General features: G+C 41.6%; 1 protein-coding gene across 1 annotated transcript; it reads right to left on the bottom strand.

The window, feature by feature from the left end:
- Positions 1-732: 732 nt before the first annotated feature.
- LOC111223145 (pleckstrin homology domain-containing family O member 1-A-like) lies at positions 733-17,413 on the bottom strand. The gene is made up of 10 exons (XM_022747173.1): positions 17,272-17,413; positions 15,270-15,419; positions 9,717-9,857; positions 7,576-7,680; positions 7,229-7,330; positions 6,806-7,120; positions 5,846-5,943; positions 4,926-5,088; positions 4,709-4,821; positions 733-3,842 (listed from the first exon to the last, which is right to left on the bottom strand). The coding sequence occupies exons 1-10, from the start codon at positions 17,296-17,298 to the stop codon at positions 3,041-3,043; spliced, it is 2,016 nt and encodes a 671-aa protein (XP_022602894.1). The 5' UTR covers positions 17,299-17,413; the 3' UTR covers positions 733-3,040.
- Between the last annotated feature and the right edge of the window lie 308 nt (positions 17,414-17,721).

Here is a 17,721-nt window from a genome sequence, read left to right as displayed (position 1 = left end):
AATGTGGAAGTGTCATTTCCAGACCTGAGTCCAGAATTATTACTCAGTAAAAGCAGGAGAAGAAGAAGAAGAAGAAGAAGAAGAAGAACAAGAACAAGAACAAGAACAAGAACAAGAACAAGAACAAGAAGAACAAGAAGCTCCTGCAGTGGTGGAAAGTAACTGTGTACATTTACTCAGTACTGTACAGTAATGAAGTGCTTCTACTTTACATGAGTACTCCACTACATGTATGATACTTGGATATATGTAATCCTGCTGAACAGAGAGTGTGTCAGTATCATAAACTGTTTTGTGTCACGGATTATTATTTTCTGTAGTAATCCAAAAGACAATGTACAAATCCCATTAGCTTTTTGTGGAGGGAACCAGGGTGAGGCTAAGTTAAGGGTTGGACAACTAAAATACATTGTCCCTGCAGCACACTATTAATGTCCCATGTATTACACTAAAACCAACATGTGAAAACAGACCTTATTTGTTGTCACAACTTAACCACTTATTGAACCTCATATCTGCACCTCTGCAAAGGTCCACTACACGTAATTCATGCACAGATGTTAATTGTGACATTTGTTCAAGGTGGTTTGTGTGTTCACCATTAGCAACACACAGTGACACACTGTAATGTACTGTGCTGTAATAAGTCACTTGATCACATGTTTCTTCTTCAAACTTTTTTTTTATTTACTTAAAAAAAATCAGCCAATGAGGTGAGATGAGTTCATGAAGTTGAAGCAGACATCTGAAATAATGTCACCCCACTGCGGGTTCTTTACCTTAGTTTATTTTGCATGTGAAGACGAGGTGTGGATGCTCAAAACAGAAAATAAACAGTGTTTTTTTTCTGGCGCCATTTACCCACAATGCATTGCTGTTTACAGTAATTCAACATCATTCAAAAACATCAACATATAAATATTTAGTTAAATAAAAGAAGCAAGAAAGAAAACATTTAAAATAACTTCATATTTTGACAAAGTGAATATAATGTTAAATTATACAGTGAATCGTCTTTTTAAATGTGCATAAACTTTAAAATAAATAAAGATTTCTGTTATCTTTCAACCCACAGAACAATGACTCCATGCTTTTACCTCTGACAGTGTTGTCCTCTACTAACTGAGTTCTTCCTCATCACCAGCATGACAAATGTGCAAAAAGAGAAAACGATGGTGAAAACATTGTGACCGACAAATGGAGATAAAGTAAAGTGAATATTTAACGTTACAGTACCAACACAACATGTGACTTTAAACAGAGATTTAAATTATTGTCAATGATTATCAGCTGATATTCGATCAGGGTGAAAAGGATTTTTTTTGTTGTCCACATTTCCAAAGATCACATTTCAGTGTAAAAGTGTTTTAATGAAGAAAAACATTTATTTTTTTATATATGAGTGTAGGTAACAATTATTTTCATCATTAATTAAAATATTAGTTATGTGTGAATCAAGTGTTTGCTTGAACCAGAACATTTATATATATATAATTTTCTGAGTAAAGCTGATAAACGGATAGTGATTTATTCTATGCCAATGTACAAATTAGTACATAATTATATAACTAATGGTTCAGCAATAATTTCTTTGTTTTTCTGTAATGACATGCACATTTCGTCATATCCATAACATTTACATGTCAACACTTTAAATTCCGTCATCTGGTCATGGCTCCAAAACAAGTTTAATAATTTGTTCGTATCCATGAGAAGTAACTGTTTCCATGTGTTCCAGCTGTTTACATATGTTGGTCATGATTCAGTTGTCAGAGATCATAATCAAAAATGTTTATATTGAATTTTTTTCTCTCAAAATCGATATTGGTCTCAAACCCAGTATCAGTCCGATGTGCTGATTAAATAAAACTTTATTTGGTAAAACACAGCTGACATGACACAGGCTTTAAAGTGGGTCAAAATCTAATTTTTAGACCTTCAGCATTTCAGTTTATGCTTTAAATCTGAAGTTTTGCAAAGACAAACTACACATCTTTCAGCTTATTCTTACCCTCTAACACGTTAATCCATCCACACTTCCTGTTCTGTAGTTTTAGAGATGTTTTTCTCTTATTGATATTATTGCTTATTCTCTTTTCATGATGTGGAATATTTAACTCCCTGATTTTTGTTGAAGTAAAAACTCACTGTTAATGTTCATGTGAAAATCTCGAGGTTAAAAACATCAACAGAGAGCTGGAAGTACATTTTAGGAGGGAAATATGGGGCTACAACTAAATTAGAGATTGAGAATTTATAAGAACATTTTAAACGAAATGTCACACATACAGACATAATATATATTAGCAAATAAATCAGGTAACAGGTATTTAAATTCTTAATCATCAGCATCACTTTTCAGTGAAAAAATTACAACAAACTCGCCCCATCCCTGCCGTCCCCCAATCATGCCCATAGGAAACATAGTGCTCTTCAGTGCCATCATTGAAAAAGATTCCCATTGTAAAAATGTTGACATCTTCACTTGGAAAAATTGTCTTCGACAAACTGTCTTTTTTTCTCTTTCAAAAACCCAAATATCTCTTCCCAAAAATTCACAGGGGAAACATCGTCTCTGAAATCAATGGAGAGGCTTTTCACTTCACCTTCAGCAAAAAAAGACAAAGAGAAACGTGCAGCACCATTAGAGAAGGTGAAGGGTGGGGCCTCTCCATTAAAACTGTATTTATTTAAATCAAATGTGACACATCTGTCACACAAAGAGACTTTGTGGAATAAAATGGGCAGCAGAAGTGAGAGGGCGTCTGACTGGTGACAGTCTAGTGCACTGTGGAGGATTAAAGTCATTTAACCTCCTGGGAAGAACTGTAGATTGCTGGTTTCAAAATAATCCACATTTGCTTAAGTGTTCATGTGCATCCCACTGTCCCCGCATTAAAAGATGAAAAACATTTGAGGGGTTGAATTAAAAAGTCCTATTTTATGTAAATCTTGTCTCTTTTTGTGCGTGCTGAAAAACATTGCCACTTTCATTGAGAAAATTCATTAATACAACAAATATTTGTGGAAAAAATCCTCATCAAGGGGTCTCTGACTCGTCATCCTCCTCCGGTGATGTTGGCGAGGCGGGCGTGTCGTCCTCGTCTGCTGCCGCCGCCACTGCCGTCGTCGATGTCATCTTTTCGTAGGTCCTCCTGCGCTGCCGCCGAAGCGTCTGGCTCTGCAGCTCCTTCACCTCCTGCAGCACTTCCTGTGCCTCCTTCCATGATGACACGGCCTCCTCCAGGAGGCGCTCGGCTTCAGCACGCCTCCTCTCCACATCCAGGTCCTCCTCCGACAGCAGGGAGGGAGGTGAGGCTGGGAGAGCTGGGGACAGGCAGTGTTTGTCGGGGGTTTTGGACTCGAAGGATCCAGAGAAACTCGGGGAGTTCTTCTGACTCGGACAGGGTGACTCCTTGCTGCTCCCCAGACGAGGGGAGCCAGCTTCACTGCCACAAGGTGAATCAGATCCTTTAATCTGAGAGGAGTCAGATCCTCTGACACATGGTGGTGATTCGGGCAACTTCTGTACAGGAGATTCGTCTTTGTTGGGACCAGAGGAGCTGGACGATCCCTTGAGGCTTGGTGAACAGACTTTGTCAGAGCTTTTTGATCTAGGAGAGTCGGGGGCTGTGAAACGAGGTGACTCTTTCGGTCGAGGGGAGTCGTTTGCTTTAGCAGCAGGAGAATGGGATCCTCTGGAGCGAGGCGAGTCTGTCCCTTTGGAGCGATTCTTCTTGGCTTTGGATCGAGGAGACTCTCTCCCCCTCAGCCGAGGAGAGTCTTTGCCTCGGAGGCGAGGAGAGTCACTGCTCCTGCTCCTTGAAGATCCTGATGACCTGCTGAAGATGACAACAACAATCAGTTAGACATTGATCCTTTTAAGCTTCACAGTGCAATTTTCAAATATTACCACAGTACATGGTCTGACAAAAACTTGTCTGTCACAGAGTAGTGCGAAACAATTGGGCAGATTTCACTGGAATTTACTGCAGCTCCTTCGGGCCTCAGTATGCTTCAAGTGGAGTACTAGACAGAGGGCTTAACAACATCTCAAGGCCCTTTTTGTGTGGTTGAAACGGTGGGGGTTGAAGGTTAGGTATTTCAGATTATGTAACTTTCTTTCCTTGTTCTTTCCAAACTCAGATCACACGTCCTTGCCATGGAAGGAAAGAACAACAAAAGTATGGGATAGCTTAACAGGGGAAGCCATGATGGGCACCGAGATGTTAACAGGTGTCATGAAGTCCTGGTCCGATCACCCAGAAATGTGCTGGTCAATAGGGCTTTGGTGAAGCTGGGTGAGGCAAGCTGATAAAAACACAAAAGGACTGAGGCTGCTCTGTTCTCCACAAGAAAAGACAGGGTTTCATTAAAGTAGACGAACATTTTGGATAAACCTTGTCATTTCCCTTTAGCAGTGGCTTCAGCTCATATATATATATACATATATATATATATATACAGTATATATATATATGACACTGTTGGTAGATATTCCTGGTAGATATTCCCAGATGATTGAACCTAATGATTTCAGTGACCCCATGTGAGCCTTTCCCTTCATTGTTCCCAAAAACCTGATAAACTGTGTGAGAAATATCGAGTCACGGACAAACAGATCTCTGTGTTGATTTGACATGGGGAGAAAAGTGCAGACTGTAGGAGGCTGACAATATTAAATATTAGTGAAAGTTATTAAACTGACCTGGAGTGAGGAGAGTCGGAGCCCCTGAGGTGATGGAGTCGAGGGGAGTCGATGCCCTTCAGGTAAGGTGAGCTGCCTCCTCGTTCCCGCTCTGCTTTGGCTTTCTGCAACTCCTGTCAATCACAACACACAGTTTTAGACTTTATCGCCTGAAGTTTCCTATGATACAACAGATCAATAAATGAATCGATAAGACTCATGGGTGAAGCAGTCAGACCTGCAGTCTCATCTCCTCCAGCAGCTCCTGAGCTCTCTGCATCCTCTGGGCGATGAGACTCTGCAGCTGACCGACTGGTTGCACTGAAGCCCCGCCCCCCGCCTCCTCTTCAGTCGGACAACGACGAAGGGCAGACCGCAACTCCGAACGAATCATCGCCGGTCTGAGGAAGGGGAGGAGTAAGAAAAGAGGAAGAAGGGTAAAGAAGACAGAGGGAGGAAAGAGACGGATGAGGATCAGTAAGAAGATTTTGAATTTTAAACTTAAAGCAAAAATAATCATGTTTTTTCTGCAGCATGGAGGTTCATTCTTGACTTTGGGAACATACAGTATATGGGATAACTTTGGGATAAGCACTTTGAACCATTACCTGAACATTTAGTTTCCATTCCTTCTTAATAATTACCAAACGTTCCATCAGGTTCTAGATTAATTTTCTTCTTTCCCTGCTGCCATTAATTTCAGTCTTTAAGATACTTGAAATCCATCTCACCCTCACTTTAGAAAAAAGACCGTGCTATACTTTAACGTCTTCACAGGTGGAGGTGCAGTGGATTTTCCGGGGCATGTCCAACTGGGAGGAGAACGTGGGGCAGTCCTGGAGGGATTAGATATCCCACCTGGTCTAGAAATCACACAGGATTTCCCAGAAGGAACAGGAAGACATGGATGGATGGATTAATCTATTCTACTGTCCCTTTTATATTTCTTTGTCAAAGTGAATCCCCCAAATGCACCTCTAGTGAGCTTTCAAAAGTCAAAAGCTGCAACTTTATTGTGTCAGGATTAAAATACAACCCTGACAAAACTCAAGGTTACTATATGTTGATGGGGATGGATGAGGTAGGTTTTTGATTCATGAATTTGTTCATATGAGGACCTTTCTTTGTTTGTTTTCATCTTCTCTTAGGTGTGAGTACCTGGAGGAGAGGACTTCATCCATGGAGGCACAGCGACTCCGACCCTGCATGCTGAACCTCTTCCCAGGCTGCGGTGTTCGAGACTGAGTCTGAAGGACCTGAAATGAAACGTTTTTTTAATTAATTCTGATTGAAATCATTTGTATTGAAGATTTGGAGTGAACTGTTTACACGGGATGTGATTTAAAGTGATCACGTGTTTACGTTTGCTGATGAATTTGATCAGAACAACTGTGGGGAAACGTAAGTCCTGGCACATTTACGTCAAGATGGAGGTCACGCACAGAAAGAACGCTGCCACACAGTAATCAGGTTAAATGGTTTACATGGTGCAATTTTCCTTTAGTTCAGTTTATGGAAAGGTTTAAACTACCCCTCTGCAACTGATTGAAAGTTCAATCGATTTGGACCTGTTTCTCCTTATTGAAGTGTTTATATGGAGCATTTTTTATTCTGTTTGAGCTTTTAAACAGATTATAATCAGATAATTGGACTCCATGTAAACATAACTGATGTTTTTTTGGTCTTAAATTGAGCACACGAAATGACACAGACTAGATTCAGGTTATAAAGCCATTAAAATCCTACAAGAAAACAGAATCTCATGCGTCTCTGCACCAAAACTGAACACAGACCTCAGTCAGAAATTGGCAATATGTATTTGTTTGAAATAGTCAAACAAAACATCAAATTTGGGCGAGTAAACCCAGACATTCCCCAACAAAGTACTGGATTTCAGAAGTGTGTTGGGTTTGGGAGCATTACACTGGTGAGCTAACGGTCAGTAAGGGATGATTTAGGCTTGTGCAGGTGTATGTTCTGTGTTGGTCAGTCTCAACCCTACATTAACTAATTGATTCATTCATGAAATCACCGTGTATGTTAACATAATGAGAAAAACAAGTACTGATCAGTGGAACAGAGTTTCCAGTGTGAGGATCAGAGTTTTACTTCACCCACCTGCTGGGTCTTGTGGACCTCCAGGTGGGACTGTTTGCCCCAGGAGCGCTCACTCCCCCTGGGCAAACTGCCAGTCTTCACCTTGGGCTCCTTGGAGACCACCCTGAGCTTTGAGACATCGGTGCCAGCCCGCTGACGTCCGCCAACGCCCCGAGATCCTACAACCGCCACCTGTCCACAGAAATCCCCCCTCTGCAGGTCGACCCGGAAGCTGTTCTCCCAGGATTCCTGAGAGTCGTCATCGTAGTCCAGGGAGAAACCGTCCTCCTCAGCAACCAGGTCGAGGGTCAGCGTGCCATGTGAGGAGGTGGACGCCTGCGATAGGTGATCAAAATGATATTAATGCTAAAAAAGGTTTTGATTAAGAAAGACAGAAAGAGAGAAAATGTTAAATGGGAGAAAGATCATAGGAGATCCCAGTACCACTGCCATGAGGTGTCCTCTGGTCGGCAGCCGGCGGCCATGAGGGATCTTTGCTCGGTCTCTGGTGGGATGTACCAGCGCACTGTCCTCCTCAATGGTCACCTGGACAGAAACATAGAAACTGACTATAGTGCCCTCTGTAATGTCAAATGAAAAATATATATTGTTTCATAAACTTGTGACTTCTAAATCAAATGTAGATCATTTATCAGTGGTTATTAAGAAGGTAGATTGAATCTTTATTATGGTCAGTAATTTGTAAGGTCACCTTCAACAAGGTGTTAAATTCTTAAATGAGGTGATTAAGGGTCATTGAAGTCTAAATGTCTACTGAAAGGCCACCATACCTCATCTAAAACTCTGTTCTTGGCTTTGATGATTGCCGCATTGAGGGCATTGACCCATGATTCCTTTTCCTCAGGACTCACCGCTAGAAACACCAGGTTGGGAACCTGCAAAAAGACAAAAACCTTTAATGGGTCTGCTACAATTAATTATACAGCACATGTCAGCTGTGGAGACTTTACCAGACAGACAAAGATAGACCAACAGAAATTCTCAAACAAATGGTGGCAGCCATCCATCAAGCAAAAGCAAAACCTTTGAACTGAAGCAAATCTGAGATTTTTTATTAATGTTAAGTGAGTTTCAAGCTGCCAGTATGATATCAAATCCAGACTCCTGTAAGATGTTATTCTTATAGCTGATATAAGTAAATTGATTTGATGATGGTAGTGTAACTCATTTACTGGGTTCGGTTGTTCTTCACTGGTGCTAATGTTCCAGGTTCATTGTTACACACTTAAAGTTATAGCATTGCTTTATTCTTTAGTGCAGCTTATGTAGATCATTTTGTGGAGCCACTTTATATTTAGTATAGCTAATGTGTTTTATTGTTACTAAAGTTATAAACTGTAGCTTCAGGTCCTCAGCAAAGCTAAATCGTTAGCTTTGTGTACTGCACAGTACACTGTGTACTGTATAGTACAACTAATATTTAGTGTAGCTAATGTTTACAGTTGCTGATGTAGCTCAGGTTCTTTAGAAGCACTAACATTTAGTGTTGGTAATGTTATTCACTGTATGTTCTTTAATATTACTAATGTTATTTAGTGAACTGTAATGTTCATCAGCAAACTTGTTCTTCAGTACATCTAATGTTATTGGTCTTAAATAATATTCTCAGTAGTTCGTAGTAAACCTTAATTCAGTCGAGTTAACTTTCCTTTTGTGACACATTAATATGTTTATACCTAAAACCTAAACAACTACAGAGTTTCCTAAATGTCAGTGAAGCTAACACTGAATAATTTTAATGTTTTTGAATAAAAGTGACTAGTGATTTTCAAATATACCAACTTGTGTTTAGAGAGACAGAGAGAGAGACATGGTCACTGACATTAAATCATAACAGCCAGACTTTTCCAAACAATGTAATGGGCTCTTTCAGATCCACTGTCTTCATATGTTTATCAGTGTGGGTACAAACCACCAGACTTTTTCTGATATGTACTTTGATTTCAGCCCTGTATGGCGGCTGTAACAAACTGCAGCAAACTGACATGTGAACATGTTTGGACTCTGCGGGGATTATTCTGCTGTAACTCGTCCTCTGACAGACTAATGGGATTCTGCGGATTAAATCTTTTCAGAGCAGAAAAAAACAACAGCTCAGCCAATCACTGCAGCTGAGTCACGGTGGGTGGGTGATGTTAAATCTGATGCACCAATCCTGAGAGGGATGTAGGAGGAAATCCACCAATGATGTGGCAATATGAGTCAGGGGGGTGCAGTGTAATCCCTGAGCATAGAGGACAGACACGGAGGATGAAGATGAATAAAGACAGAAACACTGAAAACTGAGAGGATGGGCTCAGAGTTTGGTCCTGTCACTGCTGAAACTACATAAAACATATTAAACAGCCATCATGGAAATTTGTTAATGTTTTATCTTTAACCATGAAATCAGCAGAGGGACAGTTTAGGCTGTGAAATCCTCCTCCTCCTGAACTTCAGATTTACAGTAGACTGGCTATTAAATGGAAATGAAGCATGACTGCATCACTCACCTCAAATCTTTTTATAACTCATTTCAGTTTAGTAGAAATTTGAGCATGTTTTTCTGCTTTTTAAATCAATAGTTTAAAGATTATTGTTTTGGGCTCAAACTGCTTCCATCCGCTCTGACATATAGCATCTTCATCTTCCACAAAGACTAATAATTCACTGCTGAGCTGTGCATAAAAAACACTTTAGGTTTAACTGCATAAAAAGGCTGAGAGTTATGGAGTCTGCTCTAGTTCTAAATAAATAACTTCATTTATAGAGTTAGAGTTATTGTTGAGTAATACTTGTACAGGTATATTTGGATACTAGGAGCCAGCTGTAGGTAAATAATATTTGTAAAATAGAAAAGAGAATATTAAGAATAAAAAGATTAAACATCAAACAGGAGCCATGTTAAATAATAACTAAGTCATTGACTCACAGTGTTTCCTGGCTGTCTGCAGCGAAGGACAGTGAAGCGACTGTGGTTCTTCTTGCTGCGACTCTTTGCTTTCCTCAGCTCCTCCGAACGCTCGTAATCCGCCAGGTCGAACACTTCCTGTGCTTTACGCTCGTCTTTCACCTGGAGACAGAAGAAAACACACACAGGTTTACTTCCATCACTCCCGAGCATTTATATTCAGGCCAACAACTCTCACATTAATAATACCTCAGGCAGTTATTTCGGGGTAACAAGACCAGGCCCCATCTAAATGACTGGGCAGAAAACCACAACTTCACTTTCAGTGGTCACTGGGACATAAAAACGTCTTGTGTCGACTCACCAGTCAAATAAAAACCACTTAAAAAGTTTGGTGACTTTGCCCCAAAATCAGGTTTAATGCAAAGGTTACGCAGAGCGAGGGGTGGATGAGGGGTTAGCAGTGGTCACTGAACAACATCCAAAGGTCTTGACAGGCTCCATAGGCCCTTAAGACGCTAGGGGTCCATGAATTGGTTCCAGGGGACGGCAGGAAGATTGAAATTGTCCTTGAGCAGGACTACTGACAAAGCCTGGAGCATCACTCCTGTTGCTATGGTTACCTGCAGTTAAGTATACGCCTGGAGGTTTGATTAACCTGAACTATAGAGAACAGGATTCTCTGTCGTCTTGGCAGGAAGAGAAAAGAAAAAGAACGATGTGATGACAGAGTGGGAAGCTGTCAATCATCCATGATCCAGTGACTGCGACTCTGAGGTCTGTTTGGTTTGACGTGATCGGGTTAAAGACAAGGTGAAGTCTGGAGCTGAACACACACATGACAATAATGTCAGCTCTGTCCTGCGACTCTGACCAACACAGAGGGACAGTCTGTGAGTCTGTCCACATGAGGACAGGTACATCAGCCTCCAGTAACACTACGACTGTGTCCAGAGTGTGTAAATGTTAAAGGGTGTCAGTGTGTAAATGTTTGTGACTCTGACAGTGTGGACGATTTTACATGAAAACTGTTTTAAAATGTAAAAAAACCACAGTTGACGGCTTCGTGTCGACAGTCAGAGACTGAGCTGAGACTCACAGATGCACTGACACATAAATAACTGTGTGTTGTCACACACTGTGTAACACCTGGGTCCACGTCCAACATCACCCGTGTTTCAGTCATCGACAACACGTAGACACAGGTCCAGTCTTTATCAGTGTGTAAAGACGTATTAAATGGTTTATTCATATTTAGAGGTTAATGTCAGGTGTTTCCATTTCTGTGGTTCTGGACAAAACAAGACATTTGACAACGTCACCTATGCTCAATAATGTTGTGAAGGATATGTTTTACTGTTTTCTGATTATTTCATCTTGAAAATAATTTTAAAAAAACATTAGTTCATCAGTTACTGTTGCTACACCTGTAAAACTAAACTGTAACATGTAATTTTTATTCTATGAAACAAGTCCTCACTTTCAAAGACAAGTACACAGAGGCATCATTTTTCTGATTAAGTAATTATCAGAAGAATAAATATTTCCCGAATAAAAAGAAAGAAATTTTAAGACGAATTTGTTTAAAAAATAACAACAACAGATAACAAGGTAGTAACAGATCTCAGAACAGATCACAAAAACCTGCACTGTCCCTTTAATCTGAACCTTTAAACAACGAAAGGTCAAAAACACACACACACACACACACACTTTTAAATGCAGATCAAACACATCCATCACTGTTTGTGCGTGTCCTTAAATCCATCTGGGCCACATCAGTGTGTGTTCACATCAACAAGGTCTCATGGGGTCAGTCAGTGTGTGTGTGTCACATGTAGAGGCTGGTGTTGAACATTCGTCAATATCAGTGTCAATACGATCAATACAGTGCCTTGTGTGAACTGATGTCGTCGTCATCAAACCTCTTTGACAGTCAAGTCTGAAAACAAACAGCAGCAGAAGAAGAAGAAGGGGATGATGAAGAAGAACGTGATGTGGACAAAGATGACGATGCATTAAAAGATGATTTCTCACATTCAGACTGAAGATACATTCCTGTTGGTCTCACAGAGTCTGAGTCAGTATTCAGTTAGTCACGTCACATGAGTGTTCAGAGTCACAATAACTTCACATTCACACAGATGACCTTCACACTGTGATCAACACACTCTGTTCATGAGAAGTAAATCATTTCATTTAATGATGCTGGAGTCCAGCGACAGATGAGAGTTGTATCATGATCTTTATTCTAGATGCACAATATTTTTTTCCTGCTGAACTCATTAATACACGCAAATATTTGTAATTTAGCCAATAAAACCACAGGATTACAGTTACATCACAGCGGCATCATGTGACGGTAGGTCCGTGAAACAAGGAAGTTTTTAAGATAACTGGCAGCGCAGGAGTCAGAGGAGACAATGTGACATGATGTGTTTATCATGATTGTTATGATCGTGCTCTGTATGACATATGCAACTGTACCAACCTGCAAAATTAATTTCAGTGTAAACTGCCAGTAAGGTCGTAACTTACCATACCGTATCCTACCATTTCGTATTGCACCGTATGTCATCGTATCATATGTTATCGTATCGTATGTTATCGTATCGTATGTTATCATATCGTATGTCATCGTATCGTATGTTATCGTATCGTATGTTATCGTATCGTATCGTATCATGCCGTACAGCACTGTAACGCATCGTGCTGTGTCACATCGTATCATATCGTACTGTGTCACCGTGTCATGTCCTATGGTTCCTGTCCTGTCATATAGTTTTGTTTCATGTCCTTTTGCATTGTGTCATGTCGTGTCATGTCATATCATGTCATGTCGTACCATGTCCTGTCCTGCCCTGTCGTTTTGTGCCATTTCGTATCATGTTGTAATGCCAGGGATCCACGAGCAACTGTTGAAAAAAGGCTTCTCCAACAGGTCAGTAATGACACTCAGAGAGGAGCTGAGCTGTCAAAATGAATCGTTCTCAACTTACAGCAGCAAAGTTATTAACTTTACAGAACAAAGGATGAAGTGAGTGTTTAATGTTGGTGCATGCAGGAATGATGTGAAAAAGAACAGATGGATTTAAAAACACACACACACACACACACACACACACACACACACACACACACACACACACACACCGTGAACCCTCCCTCAGGCTGCTGCTGTATTAAAATGTTCTGGGTCAACGTTTCTGCTGAACTACAGAAACAAGACGACTGATGATGAAAAAAATGTAATTACATACACACACACACACACACAGTTGTGGGTTAACATGAGTCATTATTCTGCTGCTCAGTTCACTTCAGTCAACAGAAGCAGAAACAACAGAAATAAAATCAGAAGAACTTAATGTTTCTCTGCTGCTGAAGGTAAAGCTCCTTTACATGAACCCTACAGACACACAAACAAACATGTCAAATTTTCATTGTCCCTTTGTGTTTGAAGTGTCAGCCGTTAAATATGTGTCTAAGCTCAAACTTTAAAACCTGGAATAAATCCATGTAGTTTGGTGCAGCCTTGTCATGTGTAAATATTATGAGATGTGGAAGCATTGTGGCTGCATTTACACTTTTATAAGAAGCTTTTGTTAATGAGATTTTATCAGCTGATTTGCTGTATTATAACACTTCCTTCAGTCTAGTGCAGTCACCTGTTTTATTCCTACAGACACCTGTTTCTAGAAAAGTCTTGAAGCAAAAAAACAGAGTGAAATATTCTTGCTGGCAGATTTTTTTAATTTGGCCTCACCCTGTTTAAGACAAGTTTTAGCACTCAAATGTAAACGAGGTACTTCATTAAAGGGGAGCTTCTTTACAGTGTGACATGTTGATGATAATAATCACTATAATAATCTGCAGATACTCAGGTTTGTACTAAACTCTGAGCTAAAGTCTTAGAATACAGAGGAGAAAGTGTCTGAGTCAGCATCACACAATCGTCAGTGAGTGTACACTTACATAACACACTGTTATATAATGTAGAACTGCAGAGTCAGTGTGAACACTCAGCACGACCTGCTGTACCTGTCCTCTGGGAGGCGTTCAGGGACTCAGCAACGATCTGAAATCAGTGAACTCTGATGTTCAGGAATCAAACCTAGAAGACGACGCAGTCTTCAAACACTGACAACATGAAAGCAAACCTCAGTCTCTGCTCTGAACGACATGAACGTAACTGACGATGAGCCCAAGAAGAACAGAGATGTTCTGTCCACACAGAATTCATCCCTCTCTCCTTTCTAACCTCATCCTTTCTTCTTTCCATCCTTCCTTCATGCCTTTGCCTTTCCTTCATCCTCGCTTCCTTGCTTCCTCTCTTAGTAAATAATCAGATTCATTTGTCTTCTGAGATCAGACAGCTATATCCAGTTCGACCAGTCAGCTTTTTGTGTGTGTGTGTGTGTGTGTGTGTGTGTCTGTGTGTGTGTGTGTGTGTGTGTGTGTGTCTGTGTGTGTGTGTGTGTGTGTGTGTGTGTCTGTGTGTGTGTGTGTGTGTGTGTGTGTGTCTGTGTGTGTGTGTGTGTGTGTGTGTGTGTCTGTGTGTGTGTGTGTGTGTGTGTGTGTGTCTGTGTGTGTGTGTGTGTGTGTGTGTGTGTCTGTGTGTGTGTGTGTGTGTGTGTGTGTGTCTGTGTGTGTGTGTGTGTGTGTGTGTGTGTATGTGTTTGTGTTTGTGCGTGTGTGTGTGTGTGTGTCTGAGGTCACAGAGAATCAAATAACCTCTCTCTCTCTGTCAACTCATCTCTCTGGTCTTTATAGGGACGTGAAGGTGACATCACAGGTCACATGATCACACAGGCTGACTGTGCTGTTCAGAAATGACTCGTCATTGTCAGAGGGAGGAAGCTTTCACTTCTTCTCTGATTCAACAGCATCACATTTACAGACTCAGAGAAGTGAAGCTCTGAATCTTAAAAGAGTTTCTATTTTTTTTCCTGTTATCAAACCAACAGTTTGTTAGAAACACAGACTCAGACCGCAGGGGGTTGAAAATCCCAACTAATCACACACACGAGGAGAAACCTCACAGATGTTCTTCTCTAATCTCGAACATGCTCACAGGGAGCAGCGCAGCACCTGACGCTGAGCTGAACTGTGCTGAGCCTGAGTCTCAGTACAAATCCTGGTTCTTACATATGATCCACACACACATCTTTTCTTTTCTTTGTGTTTTCAATCCAGGTCAAACAGACCTGAAGGTTCAGCTTTAGAGATTTCAGTCAGTTTCTTCTTCTTCTGCTCTGGCTTCCACCTGTGAACACGACAGCAACCTGCTCCTCAGTCCAGCACTGAGACCCACAACACGTAAAACCTGTCCCACACTAGATCCCAGTTTAATGTGATTTGTTCTGAATGTCTGGATCTGGAGGACACTTTCATAATGTTCCTACTCTTACAGCTGTTTTCACATGTGGCAGGTATCATGAACCGAGCAGGTGCTCCTGGTGCACAGGTAAACACTGACCCCTGTCAGGGACTGGACAAAGAGGCTCGCTGCTTCGTTCAGTTGATTTTAAACTGGCTGAACTGGTTTCAGATCAGTCCTGGATGAGGACTCACCTCCTTGTCAGAGATGAAGAGGTGGTCTCCTCTCAGCACCACATATCGGTTCCTCCACAGTTCTCTGAAGATCCCTCGACCGCAGAACTTCCTTATCCAGCCGACCTTCTCCGGCTGCTGGACCGCCGGCTGACCCGAGTCCTGAACGCCCTGAAACACACAACAACAGGGGTCAGAGAAGAACTGGAGAAACCATCAAAGACTCATGAAAACATCTGAGGAACCAGCAGATAAAACCAGAAGCCGCTCAACCATCCGAAACCCAGATGGTTTACAGTGAAGATAACGGCAGGAACCAGGATCAAGCCTGCGACTCTACAGCCACGAGTCAGAAGAACTCGTCCATCAGGACGTCTCAGTGAGAAAGGTCTGAAAATTCAGACTTCAGAGAAACCTGTCTGAGGAAAGAATCAAACTGCTGAGAGACGTTTGAGTTTCTGAAGGAAGAATGGAAGGAAGGAAGGAAGGAAGGAAGGAAGGAAGGAAGGAAGGAAGGACAGAAAGTCACAAACATGGAGATGGAGCAAACCTGAATGAGGAGAGAAACATCATCTCTGTTTGTTTTCTTCCTCAGTATCTGATCTAACAGAACAATCTCCACCTGGAGGGACTTCAGCTTCATTAAACTGGTTTCTGGTTCTGTTCAGACTCTCACAGATCCTGGTTCAGGTTCAAGATCCTGGTCTGGTTTAATACAGGAACCGTTCACAACCTGTTTATTTACATTGAACCTAAGCCACCATCTTCCACTAACCTGAACCTCAGACGGGACTCTGGATGTGAACCTGGTCTCTGCTGACTGTGACTTGAGAGGTGTCTGTGTCTGTCTGTCCTTCACTGTCTCTGCTGCTTGACATTAATCTTCACTGTGTCTGTCTCCACTGACCAGAGTCCCTGAAGTTCCCTGAATGAACCTTTCAGACATGTTGAGGATCATAAAGAGACGATGGAGCATGATGAGCATCACATGATCCAGTGTCTACACCATCACATTCATAACACGAGACAGAAGAATTTCAAGTTAAAGGGTCAGTTCACCCAAAATTACAGGCTCGTCCACAAACAGCCAATAACCTGACTTCCTCACAGAGTTAATCAGCCGACACATCCTCAGGTTAATGAAACTAAAACTATTTACTCTGAGGTTCAACCAAAGGATCCCGATTCATTTATCACATTTTATAATTTTATAACACAACTTAATATTTTACTCTTATTTCTATTTTCTCCTGATTGCTTTTCACATTAAAAGTTGAGCATGTTTGTATCATATGATGCAGCGTTAGGTAAAGAGTATATTAATGAGAAATGGTTCTTCAGGATTACGGGAGAGTTTACCCAGCCAGAATCAGGATCAGGGTTTTTGTGCTGACCGTGTTCAGCAGCAGGAGGGAGACTATGTACAGTTCAGGTCAGAACCTCGTATCTGACTCCAGATGTTTAAACAGTTATATACAGGAACATTATGTCAGAGTTAATGTGGAAACATGGAGACGAGTCAGAATCGGGTCGAAGAGCCAGATTTTAGATTTTAACCACAAACAGCAGAAATGAAATAAATTAATGAAATGTTACAGATGTTTTATAATGTCACATACTGTTATAAATGTGTTTTAATGATGAAGTGAAGAAAACGATGCAGATATAAATCAGTTTATTGATCATCTGATTCAGATGAAAGGACGCTGTGATCAATAATTCATCAGGAGGTTTTCATGGAGAATAAACCTGCGTGCAGGTTGTTCACACTGATCATGCACACGTGAATGTTGTGGGTTATGAGGTGGTGAATGTGTGACAGTGATGGAGCTGCTGATGGAGACAGATGCTGCGGCGCTGCTCCCTGAATAATAATCACATCATTATAGGGCCTGTACACGGCTCTGATGACTGGGTGATGAATGACTGATGATGAGGATGATGATGATGATGGAGATGATAGTGACAGAGGTGTGATGAAGACGTGAACGGATGTGAGAACAGAAGATAACCCGAGACCTACCCGTCTGCTCTGGGTGCTTTTCTTCATCCTCCTCCTCCTCTCTGGCCGCCGCTCGCTCCGCGGCTCCGGGGCTCTCAGGAGAATCACACCGACGGGGAGGAGCTGCAGCCCGGCCCCCGGTCGCTCGGTGCCCGTTGGTCGGTGTCCGCTTAGTCAGCGTCCGGTTCTTCTTCAGCTCCGCGGCTGTTGTCTGAACCGAGGCAGCATCCTCCCGGTGTGTGTGTGTGTGTGTGTGTGTATGTGTGAGTGAGTGAGTGAGTGTGTGTGTGTGAGTGTGTATGTGTGTGTGATGTGTGTGTGGAGGAAGATGCTCCCTCTCAAAACGCTCGTGAACGCGCCCTGACTCGCGGACGCGCACTGTAGCCTATATTCCGGTAAAGAAAAAGAGCCCGACAGCGCCATCTAGTGACACACACACACACACACACACACACACACACACACACACAC

Source organism: Seriola dumerili, unplaced genomic scaffold (genome assembly GCF_002260705.1).
Source record: "Seriola dumerili isolate Sdu_G_001 unplaced genomic scaffold, Sdu_1.0 BDQW01000110.1, whole genome shotgun sequence".
NCBI classification, from domain to species: Eukaryota; Metazoa; Chordata; class Actinopteri; order Carangiformes; family Carangidae; genus Seriola; species Seriola dumerili.
The sequence above is the reverse complement of the archived record's forward strand: the minus strand, read 5'-3'. Positions and strand labels throughout refer to the sequence as shown.